The 12,338-nt window shown below is 48.4% G+C and overlaps 1 protein-coding gene across 3 annotated transcripts in view; it reads left to right on the top strand.

Moving 5' to 3' along the window:
* The first annotated feature begins 2,858 nt into the window (after window positions 1-2,858).
* The window catches only part of GPSM1 (G protein signaling modulator 1), a 141,142-nt gene continuing 131,662 nt past the window's right edge, over window positions 2,859-12,338 (top strand). Inside the window, exon 1 of one of the 3 annotated variants that reach the window (XM_039507182.1) lies at window positions 2,859-3,142. In XM_039507182.1, coding sequence (XP_039363116.1) covers window positions 3,084-3,142 — 59 coding nt within the window. In that variant the 5' untranslated portion in view covers window positions 2,859-3,083. Of the gene's footprint in view, window positions 3,143-4,151; window positions 4,334-12,338 lie in introns of those variants that run through there. The other 2 variants (XM_039507181.1, XM_039507185.1) reach the window with 2 other exon arrangements.

The raw sequence follows: 12,338 nt of genomic DNA, 5'->3' as shown, positions 1-12,338 counted from the left end.
GCTTCTCCCAAGTGGTGTGTGAAGGGATCTCTGTATTAATTTCATAGAGTGCCTTGGGGTTCTTTGGCATAAAAGGTGCTGTATGAATGCTCACTGCTTTGTTTTATTTTTTAAACTGACCCCTCCACCCCCCGGGATTTCTATTAAAGCGACTGACAGAGAGAGCTCTAGCCAGACAGCAGGTGTTCATGCCCTTACAGCATTCAGATTTTTATTTCAGGAGCTGGCCAAACTTAATGGCATGACAGTGTCCATTGTAGCAGCAATTATGCCTGCCCCTGTGTTCTTCAGGCCACTCTGTCTTCTTGACCTCTGGCCCGTTACACAGAGGAATCTGTTGAACTGTATCTTACACTTGTTCACTCTAAAAGCAGCCCTTGTGTTATCGTCAGCAGCACAGAACGTGAACGGAAGTGGAGGCAGATGCTGGCCCCAACTTATTTCTGTCTCTCCCTTCACTGGCAAACTGTGATCCAGGCAAAACTTTTGCTAGGCAGAAATTAAGTAGTCATCACCACCACAGTGTCCCTAGTGCAATCGCATGTCCAGGTCTTCTCATCGCAGCTCCACCAGGGATCGCAATGGTGGAAGAATTAATGTTGATTGCCACTGACATTTCTATCACCACGTTGACTAACCATTTTCAGAGCAGGTCTAGCTAATAGGCTGGTTAAGAATCCAGTGACAGGTTTACACTAGTGCTTCTGCTATTGGTACCCAAGGATGGTAAAACTTGAGAGGCAACTGCGTAGATAATGCCATAGGCTGAGCAACGTAACAAGGGGATAACTTGCCATGATTACTGTCCACTGAAAAATAAGAGAGTTCTGTCTCTGCAACGAGATTAATAAGTCAAAAAGGGAATTGTCTGTCAGTCGTAAAGAAGTGTTGCAAGAGGGAAGATGCACAGAAGCAGAGTTGGGCGAGTGCTGCAAATAGTTTCATGTAAATGTTAGCAATTCAGTAAATCCCTATGTCTAGGAATTCCTAATTCCCGCTAGGCCTTTAGTACCTAGCCTGCAGGACCAGGCAGTGTCACTGGCATGCCTGCAGGTAGTCCCAGAGAGCAAATGTTCTCATTAGCATGTGTAAGTATTTGTACAGAAAATGTTTACATGCTTGTCCAATTAGGGTTCAGAAACAATACCATGTGACTTATCTAATTGCAGCTAAGTGGCCGAGCTGGAGTGTTGGCTGTGCATTGAATACTTGCGATGAGCATCTGTAGTCAACAAAACCCGCACCAAACCACCTGAATAAATTTGATTAATGAATTAAAATCTGGTGCAAATTGCTCATGACTGCCTTGAAAGCTGAAAAAGCCGTTGTTTTGTCAGATGATAAATTATCCATTGCGGAGTCATAGTTTTTAAAGCCAGAAGGGACCTTTAGGATCATATAATCTGACCTCCTGCATAGCACAAGCCATGGAATTTCACCCCATGACCTCCACATCAATAACTTGTGGGCGACCCATTTGCTCAGCTTGGTGGGGAATGCTATTCATCTGGCACCAAATCAAAATGGAAGTCAGGCTCCATCCTCCTCTCTCTTGCTCCCTACTCCGGCATTGTTCCTCTGCAGGGCGATGACTCTAGCTGCCCACAATCATTAAATGCCAACCAAGCACTGTGGGCCCCATGCGGCAATGCACCCTCTGTCTCTTATGGGTAAGGGAGGGCTGCAGCCAGTGACATCAGCAGCTGTTTTTCATTCTTTGCACCAAGAAGCAGGAGGGGGAGGAGGGGGATCCCAAAAGCCCTGGGAGTCCCCACATCTCTTAGGGCAGCCTGTAAGTGCTTGCTCCTACTGACGAAGAGCTGCTCACATGAAGAGTCTCATTGGTTTCAGTTCAATCCTAAATAAGCACTGGCCGGTGTGATTAATCCCAGCTCTCCAGCCTGGCCCTGTGGGTGTAGCTTTCCTCCTGGTTCAGTGCTCGCTCCCTTTAATCAAGTGGAGTGGCGTGTACCCAGGACAATGCTGCTGCTGAGGTTTTTGGCGTGATGGTTTCAGGTTTCGCTGCTGTGGTTTATCAGATGAATCAAGCCCATTGTTAGACTGTGGGGATTCGGGCTTGTTGGTTTTGTTTGGTTTTTAAAGCTCAATCAATTAGAGAGTGGAGTGAGAGGTTTCTGCAGTTCAGCCAGCGGGACATTGTTCAAGGTCTCCGAAGTTCCATGTTGCATTAAGCAGGATCTTTGCATACTCTAGAGAGGAATAAAACTGATTCCCAAGAGTGCAAAAACGGTAACAAGCAGGACACGTCTCTGGAGTCCTTCTGCCCACGGAGTCCCCAAGGTGAATGCGAGTGGAGAGAGCTGGTAGAATCTGCCACAAGGTGGCGGTGGGGAATCACCTGCTACAGGCCAGACCGTGATGCCCCTCATCCTGCTGGATCCCTGGCTCCTGGGAGTCTGCTGTTCCTTATTCCTGGAGTATTCAAATCAAGGGCACAGGGTGCTGCTCAGCAGGAGTAAGGGTGCCCAGTGCGTGGCCTTCATTGGACGGGGACGCGCCCGATGAATGAGTGCTGCTTTCCCCATGTCAGAGCCCTGGTGTGAGACTCGGTGAGGGCAGGGCCTTAATGCTCCACTCTCAGCATTTCGGCTTTTCTCCTGGATGGCCCAGGATTTTTCCTCTGATCACCAGTCCTCAGCCCAGACAGCTGGAGCGCTCCCCTTCCAGCCCTCAGCCTGCTGCCAGCAAACTGTTGAATTCAGTGCTTGGGGGAGAGGGGCAGGCCAGCTGTGCACACAGATGGAGAGGAGAGAACTGCCAGGAGCAGGGGACACTGGGCGGCTGAAATCAAGAGTTTAGGGGGAGGGGGGATAAAGTCCCTTTAAGCCCCTTGACTTGTTAGCTCCGGCTGACATCACCAGGCAGGGGAGGGGCCTGCCTGCTGGTTATTGTTACTATACATCACTTCCTAGCTGCTGCCATCTAACAGTTACATCGCACAGCAGCCGCTATAGGTGCAAAGTGGATCTCGCTCCCTGTGTGTGTTTGGTTTTTCCTGCTGCTGCTCCACGAATTCTCCTTGGGGAGGCGGGGGAAGGATTCAGGCTGGAGCTGCCTTTTTCATGGCTTTTCTTCCCCACGATGAGCTGCAGAGTTCTGCCACCAAGAGACTCTACACGAGGTACGAGGGCTTTATTTGCAGATGTTAACGCGCCCCCCTGCCGGGGCTTGCCAGGGAGCCGAGACACGGGCTCCAGGCTGCTGGGTGGCGGCATTAGAGCGCTGGCTGCGAGCCGGGGCACAGCAAAAGTTCTCCGGCTTTAGCGAGCCGCGTTGCTGCGAGGGTTTAACGCGCCGGTTCAGCGGCCAGCCCCCCGCTGTGCGCTGCCCCGGACCCGGAGAGACAATGGAGCAGCCGCCGGCTAATCGCTGCTGGGTCCGGTGCAGCTGTGCACGCCCGGGCTGGCTCAGTCGCCCCTTGTTCGTAGCCCGGCTGTCGGCGGGAACGTGTTTCCTGGAGCCTGTCTCGCCCTCGGTCACAGCGGGCCGGGGAGGCTTCGCAGCCCGGCCAGGAGCTCTGCTCCGAAGCGGAAACCCAGGGTTCAGCTGGGTGCACACGCGACTGCAGTTAGCGGGTTTTTACCGGGTTTCTCTTCCGCCTGCGTCCTGGGGTGCGAACCCTCCTCGTCAGAAACGGAGCCGGCTTTCAGCAACCGCTGCTCGGCTCGCCCCGGCTCTGGCGCAGACGGGCTTGGAGGGAGAAGTATCCCCCATCCCCGCCCTGGCACTGGTTCATTTAGCCCCAGTCCAGAAGGGTGGGTGGGTGTATATATACACACACACACACCCCAGGGGGTTTGAACCAGGGACCTTTACTGCGAAAAGCAGCAGGTTCCCGCTACTGCAGCTGGCCGCAGGATGGCGGTTCCCTTACACGGTAACTTTAGAGGTTTTTAATTCCTTACCATGGAACAAGCCCCTGGTGTGTCTGATGCAGCCTGATCTGGGATGTCCAGCGCTGCTCAGACTGGAGCAGAGCAGGTATTTGAGTTTCTCTATCCCAGACCCCTAACCTCAGAGCTAAAGAGTCCCGCTTGAAAACCTTGTTGAAACCAACATGTTTCAGCTGTGTGACAAAAATTCATTTAGTTTTAAAAAAAATGTTCTCACCAGATGTAGCCTCTACCTCCTGGAATTGAAGGAACAGCTCCAACAGCCAGCAGCTGTAGTGGATTCTTGTCCTCTTGACAAGGGAGGGACAGAGGCCCACAAGTGTGGTTTACCAATGCATCTGAGAGAGGAATCATGTGAAACAATGGCATGATGCTTGATTCTGCATAGACCAGTGCTGCTTTATAAAACGTGTAGCAAGGTAGGCCCTGCTCTGAGTAGCTTACGGTCTATTTCAGGTGAAAAGGGGTACACAGGAGGCCTGCAATTCATAACATGCACTGAGGATTCTGGGTGCAAAGATAAGTGGAGGGGGGTTGGTTAGAAATGGGTTTTCCGGAGTGTTTTGTAAGAGGAGAGGAAGTGCTGGCGTGTGGGAAGTGAGAGGCTGTTACTCTCATGGGGGCACAGAAAGTGTAACGATAAGAGCAGGAGAGAGAATACTGCACCCCTCCTAGTAGAGAAAAGCTATGCTATGGTTGTAATTAACATATAGGAGATTCTTTACTGAAGCTGCTGGCCACACAGACCTGTAGTTCTCTTTGGTTCTCTTGCTCCTAGAGCGACTAACTAATTGTGTTACTTAGCATCATGCTAAGATTTGGCCTGGACCAAGCAGTCATGGGTGGGAGTGTTGATTACATTACACATTCAGAGCAGAGGTAGGTTTTGCCCAAACCTCAGTCTCAAAGCAAAAAATGGATGCCACACACATAAAAGTAGAGAATGTTTTCATGAACCACATGCAAATGGAAATGGCTGTGTTTTCCCAGCTCTGGTCCTACCTGTTACTTGAACCAAATCGCAGAAGTCTAGTGAGCTGGAGAAAGTTTGTGACCTTAAGATATTTCTGTGTTGCTATCAATATTATCCACATTTCCATTTCTCTCCAGCAATGGAACACAGTCTCTGTAATACTTGGAATTTTTTTTTTTTAATTCCCTCTAATCATACACAACATGGTGGGTTTTCCATTGGCCCCTCTTTGATACATGCTTTACAGAATAATTCAACCCAGCAACTAAAGGGTTATTTGTCTGAGTCTATTGAATATGAATTGAATAGACCACCAGGTGCCAGTTTAGGGCTCCCCCCCACCCCCATTGACCACCAGCTACTGGTAACAGCCAAAAGAGCAGGGTGGCCAACCTGAGCCTGAGAAGGAGCCACAATTTACCAATGTACATTGCAAAGAGCCACAGTAATACATCAGCAGCCCCCGCCATCAGCTCCCAGTGCCGCCCCCTCCCTCGTGATCAGCTGTTTCGTGATGTGCAGGAGGCTCTGGGCAGGGGGAGGAGCGAGGGCACAGCCGGCTCAGGGGAGGGGGCGGGAAGGGGTGGAATGGGGGCAGGGCCTGTGGCAGAGCCAGGGGTTGAGCAGTGAGCACCCCCCGGCACATTGGAAAGTTGGCGCCTGTAGCTCCAGCCCCAGAGTCAGTGTCTATACAAGGAGCCGCATATTAACTTCTGAAGAGCAGCAGGTGGCTCCAGAGCCACCGGTTGGCCACTCCTGCAAAAGAGAATGCACTGTTGCAACTAGTGGTTTAGCCTACACCTGTTTTAGGCTGGGGTTGTGGAAATGTTTGCTACCTTCTAAGCAGGTAGAGTCAATCCCTCTCTCTTACTTCTTGCAAACCTTTTTGTTTATTTAAACTTTAATAATTTCTGTGATGGAAATCCAAGTGGGTGTTTTGCGACTCTTTAATACATGCTCACCCCTGCATGGTGTCCAGAACTGCATGCAGTGCTGCACAACTGCTCATTCAGGGAGGGATAGGAGAGGTGGGTAGATGCCCCACCTCTTGCAGGTTGATTCATCTAGACCGCTCTTAGGAAAGAGGTGAGCTGCTAAAATCCACAGCAAATGAAATTTGGCCACTTCAGCTGAGTTTTTGGAGTTGCTTGAACTCAGACTACGAGGGCTATGAAATTCCCACAAACCACGACTGCTGTGACTGAATGTCGCACCCCTCCCCCTGCTGGGAGAATACACCACGCTGCAGCCTTGAGACTGTCCTTTTGTGCCTGACATACATGCTTTGTGCACCCAAAACTCCCATTGGCTTCCAGGGGAGTCTCACATGCTGTGGAATGCGGTTGCGCCTTTTGTGTTCCAAGCTCATTGAGGGTGGCTGGGACGGTCACCTTAAACACTAAGCAACAGCTTGTACAAGGACTGAAAGTGGCCAGGCATCCTGGATTATGATTTGTGGTGGATACTGTGGCTCAGACTCCTCCTTGGGGGGGTGTCCTCTGAAGCCCAAAAAGTTAAAGGCCTTCTGCTTTAACAGGCCATTCTGCAGATTGATGAGGCTGTGTGTGAGAGAGGTCAGCATGTTCTTGGGAAAGCAGAGCAACACTGAATGTGCATCCCGGGCACATTATCAATCCTACGTGGAGAGGACATTAGCTAATGATGCACTCAGATCAGAAACAAACAAAGCTGGCACGAAGGCTTGGATAAAAGACCATCCTCCCCAGTGCTGCTTGTTTGAAAAGAGTCAGACAGACCCCAAAGCATTTAGAAATGTTCCTAATTTTCCCTGAGCATGGGATGAACAGCCTCTAGCATCCAGTTCATTAGTGTTAATCCAGCATTTACCTGACCTAGCTGTGTGGGGGGTGGGCAATTTATTATATCAGAGTCTCTCAAAGCAGCCTGGTTCATCCTCTTAGTGAAGGTGCCCTATTGTGATAGACTCATGGGCTGCATTTTGCCAAAGCCAGTGAAAGCTGAGGTAGCTCAGCACTGGCACAATCGGGCCATATGAAGCCTGTGTTTGGAAAGTGTTTTAACAGAGCAGGGGAAAGCCAGTGCTATGGATTTACTAATCCCTTGGGGGAAAGGTCTGTGATCCCCAAGTACAGCACGGAAAACCTGAGCTCCCCTCCCTGTGCTGACACGGACTCGCTCTGTGACCCTTGTGCAAGTCACAGTTCTTCTGTGCCTCAGTTTCCCCATTGGTAAATGAGACTAATGAAACATCCCTCAGAGGTGGCATGAGGCTTGCTTAGAGGCTGCGCTCCTTACTTAGATACATTGCTCAGGTCGGACTCCGGCTGGCTGCAGTAGAAAATGTGGTACTATGGCCCTGCAGGAGTGTTGATGCAGATTGCCTTTTCTGTGCAGCGCTGCCCTTCCGAAGAGACTGTGCGTAATCACTCACCTTTGTACTGCGAGTCATGGTAATGATCGATGGTGTGGGCCTGGCTGCTTGCTCCAGAAATCTGAGCAAAGCTGCAGTCTGAAATGGGAGAGGGGTGTGGCGAGCGAGGCCAGGGCTGTTCTATTCATCCCTGGTTTAGAAACGTGCATCTCTGCTCAGAACAGTTCCACTTGAAGTGCTTTACGCCAGATCCTGGCCACTCTCCCATGCTAGAAAAGGGCACCAGGGCACAATCCCCCAACACACACACACCTTGCATGGGACTGCCAGAGTCCTGGAGCTGTGCTTTTTTAGGGCGCTTGTGTAGCCATCTGGTGAGTGGGTGTTAGTTTCCCCTCAGGGCTCAATCCATAGTGGATATAAGTCTCTTATAGCCCCCACCTGTATAGTTCTGGAGGTCCCAGGGTCAGTCCCTGGTGTGTCAGCCGGGAGGGCATCCAACACATTTGCACCAACTTCTAAATTGCCCCCTTCTGCGCTGCTCTAGCCCTATAACTGCAGAGAATCTGGGGTCTAGGATTCAGATCCCAAAGCAGCCCGCTGAGTGCCCTGAAAAGTTTAGTGGTTTTCTTTCTTTTTGAATAAAAGCCCAAGCTGGGCAGAAGATCCATATAACAGTATGTCCATCACCTGGGCGATATTCCCTTGGGAAGAGCCTATATCCATATTGCAGCATTTTTTTTAATAGCTCCCAGAGCTTGCAACACTCCATGAAACATTCAGATCTTTTTTTGGACACACAGCACTCAGAGAAGCAAGCCTCCAAAGCATTCAAAGAAATGGCTGTGTATTATTTTGGACGTGAGGTGATGTGTTTTGTGTAGTGAAGGTGAAGTATAATTGGAAGCAAAAGAAAATACTTTCGCCTGTGTGATAAGATTGCTATCTTTTGAAATAAAATGTAGTAACCACCTCGTGAATGCAGAATGGTCATCTCCTTTCCCTTTTCTGTTCAGTCACTGGCTTTTCAGTTGCAATTACTCACCGAGGTGAAAATTAGCAGGTGGCTTTTGTTCCATGGACAGCTAGGAACTGGACTGAAATCCACCGACCCGTATCAACCCAGACTGGAACTGAATAGGCAACGTAGCGATGAAAAGCTTCATATCTCGCTGCAAATCCTCTGAGCCATCTATGAGAGGTTTCTGATTGTTAGTGGTAAGAGAAACATCACTGAAGCTTTTTCAAGAAAATACTAGAGATAAAAAGAACATGCCTGGATTGTTCTGTCTAACTGGAAAGGAGTTCGGGTGAAATGCATCCTTTGAAATTGCACATGTAGACTAAATGGCTGGAATCGCTGTACCAAACCTAAGTGTTTAGAGTGGTAACATTGGGAAGGAAAAACTCTCCTGTTGCATAATTAATTTTTATGCAGGTCCCAAGCAGTTGACCATGCACAAGTTTCCCAGGGTGGATACCAATTGGCATACTGCAAGTAGGCAGGCACCTTTATTTGGTAGGACAGGCAAATAGATGGAATTGGTGCAGTGAGTTATACATGCGGAGTGGCAGGCACTCGCTGCAGGGTTAATTGACTGGACCACAATGATTCAGACAACAAATGAGTTTTATTTTGCACTGTTGACTGTCTTCCCTGCACTCTGTTCACCTCACCTCTGCTGGCACAACTTCTGCAGTTCTAAACAGCTACTCTCCTTCCCACCAGTGTTTCCTCCTTCTCCCCAAATGTGCATTTCTACTGCCAAACTCCCCCCCTTCATGCATGGCAGGCTGAAGGACATAGATCTCTAGCAGGTGTACGGTCTGTAGACCATTGGAAAGCCAACAATGCCCCTCTTTTGTGTTACAAGGCCTTTGTTTTTAGCCCTGATATATCAAACCTTCAAACTGCTATATTACATTTGGAAAAGCCATTTTAGATCATTTTTAGAAGTTGCTAAAATATTATTAGCTATAGTTTTTCTGCCCCCACCTATGGCCTGTGCGGCTGAACTCATGGCACCAAGACAGCCTGGCTTGGCAGGAAAAAGGGTCTGAAAAATCGCACACACAAACATTTCTCAAATGTCTGTGCTGCGTAACAAGGGGTCTAGGCAAAATGCAGGATTACTTGGTGTGGAGTAATGGTTTTGTTGACATCTGTTCGGCTTGCAGAACTTGTGTGTAGTTTTAGCATTCACGAGTAATGTGGTCATCCCAGACTGAAGCCAACAGAACATTCACTCCCCCACAGCAGCAGGCATTCCGCGAGCAACTGGATGGTTTTGTGGCTAAGGCACTGGACTGGAACTCAGGAGATGTAGGCTCGTTTCCTGGCTTTGCTACAGACTTCCTGTGTAATCTTGGGCAAGTCACTGTATTTCAGATTTCACCATATTTAAAAGGGGGATGATGATGATGATGAAGATCCATCTTTTCTCTCAGCCTTTGTCTCTCTTGTCTATTTAGAGTGTAAATTTGTTGGGGCTGGAGACACCTCTTACTATGTATATGTACAGCCCATAGCACAATGGGGTTCTGCGCTTAGCTTTGGCGTCCAGTTGCTATGTAATACAAATAATAAATGCATTGCCCTAAACACACAGACATGCATCTGTGTATATAGGTCATCAGAACACTTTATATTAGTCTTCCAATCAAGATGCTCTATCAGTATTCCCTGTGCCAGTTTAGCTGAGTGGCAGTTAACTAACAGAGCTTATGCCAGACATTGTGCGTGTTGTGTCATGTTCCCTCAAGCAATAGCAATCCCTGCATTTTTTTGTCCTAAAATATTTCATATTGTAGAGCAGATACGACAAACGGATGGAACAGAAATAGCACTTAATGGGGTGGCGGGCTTCGGAGTTATGCAATTCTCTCTGCCCTTTCTATCAACTCAAGTCAAACCAACCTAAGAGCTTCTTTGCCAGGGTAACAAGCCTTGTGGATGGGCAGAAGCGGTAGATGTGGTATAGCTTGACTTTAGTAAGGCTTTTGATACTGTCTCGCATGACCTTCTCATAAACAAACTAGGGAAATGCAGCCTAGCTGGAGCTACTATAAGGTGGGTGCAAAACTGATTGGAAATCGTTCCCAGAGAGTCATTATCAGTGGTTCACAGTCATGTTGGAAGGACATGACGAGTGGGATCCCGCAAGGATCGGTTCTGGGCCGGTTCTGTTCAATATCTTCATCAATGATTTAGATAATGGTACAGAGAGTACACTTAAAGTTTGCAGCCGATACCAAGCTGGGAGGAGTTGCAAGTGCTTTGGAGGATAGGATTAAAATTCAAAATGATCTGGACAAACTGGAGAAATGGTCCGAAGTAAATAGGATGAAATTCAATAAGGACAAATGCTCCATTTAGGAAGGAACAATCAGTTACACACATACAAAATGGGAAACGACTGCCTAGGAAGGAGCACTGGGGGAGTCATAGTGGATCACAAGCTAAATATGAGTCCACAGTGTAACACTGTTGCAGAAAAAGCAAACATCATTCTGGGATGTATTAGCAGGAGTGTTGTAAGCAAGACACGAGGAGTAATTCTTCCGCTTTACTTCGCGCTGATGAGCCTCAACTGGAGTATTGTGTCCAGTTCTGAGTGTCACATTTCAGGAAAGATGTGGACAAGTTGGAGAGTCCAGAGAAGAGCAACCAAAATGATTAAAGGTCTAGAAAACATGAGCTATGAGGGAAGATTGAAAAAATTGGGTTTGTTTAGTCTGGAGAAGAGAAGACTGAGAGGGGACATGAGAACAGTTTTCAAGTACATAAAAGGTTATTACAAGGAGGAGGGAGAAAAATTGTTCTTCTTAACCTCTGAGGATAGGACAAGAAGCAATGGGCTAAAATTGCAGCAAGGGCGATTTAGGTTGGACATTAGGAAAAACTTCCTAACTGTCAGAGTGGTTAAGCACAGGAATAAATTGCCTAAGGAGGTTGTGGAATCTCCATCATTGGGCAGGTTGGACAAACACCTGTCAGGGATGGTCTAGATAATACTAAGTTCTGCCTTGAGTGCAGAGGACTGGACTAGGTGACCTCTCGAGGTTTCTTCCAGTTCTATGATTCTGTGATTCTAAGTCAAATAAGTTTAATTGACTTTGAGGCTTGGGAGCATCCCCCTAAAGGCAGTTCACGGAGAGATGAATGTTGACATTTTAATTGGTCATCCCTGAGCCTTACTGGACAGAGAGACCTGGGCTTGGAAATGACGGCGTTCGCCTGACCCCTTCCTCTGCTGCACAGCATAGCTCGGTCATGCCTTGCACGTGATGGCCTTGAGTTCCATCACCTGCTATGTGAAGGGCTTTTGCCAGGAGGTTCGCTGCTGTGCTGCCCACCTCGCCGTAGCTCCTTTCTGCCTTCCCCCGGGAAGGGGCCTGAAGAACCACGCTCATAGTCAGCAAAGGAGAAGTCAGGGGGCACTGACGGGTCCCCAGGTGAGGAGATCATTGGCAGCCACGTTGGGATTGACTTGGGTGGTGAGAAAATCGTTTGGCTGGACAGTGGGAATGTTGCCTTCACAGGAAATGTTTGTTTTAAAAAGCCTGGGCTGTCTGGGTGGCTAGGAGGAGCCTTTTACCGCTAGATTGCTGGTTCAAATCGAGCTGGGGTCAGCAATACCCAAAAGACATGACCTTTAGGCTGAGACCATGCTGTGTAGGCAGCCAGTCTCCCAGTGCAGCGGTTTCAAACTGGGGGAGGGCGGAATGTATTCTGAGCTTTGCGGCGGGGGGAATACTGTGCACATTTTACCCACAGCAATAAATACCTAACACCACTGATTCCTCCAGACATATCGGGTCCTCAGATGGCGCTGTGCATTTGGCTCTGGATGGTGCTATGCATTTTGATGGATTTGCGTTTAGCTCGAATAGCATTATACAAAGTCGTTGGTATCTGTATGTCAAGCCGTTGGCTACGATGCAGTGTGCACATTTAATTGTAAGCATTGACCACAATTACAGTTTTGCTTGGGCTCTTTATTACAATGGATCGTTGGCTGTGTTTGAATCAATGCCTTACTGTTTTTAATATTTAGTGAGAGTTGCATGGTTTTTTTTTTTTATTGGCATATGTACT

Source organism: Mauremys reevesii, linkage group 19, assembly GCF_016161935.1.
Source record: "Mauremys reevesii isolate NIE-2019 linkage group 19, ASM1616193v1, whole genome shotgun sequence".
In the NCBI taxonomy this organism is placed as follows: domain Eukaryota; kingdom Metazoa; phylum Chordata; order Testudines; family Geoemydidae; genus Mauremys; species Mauremys reevesii.
This window is presented reverse-complemented; position numbering and strand designations above follow the sequence as displayed.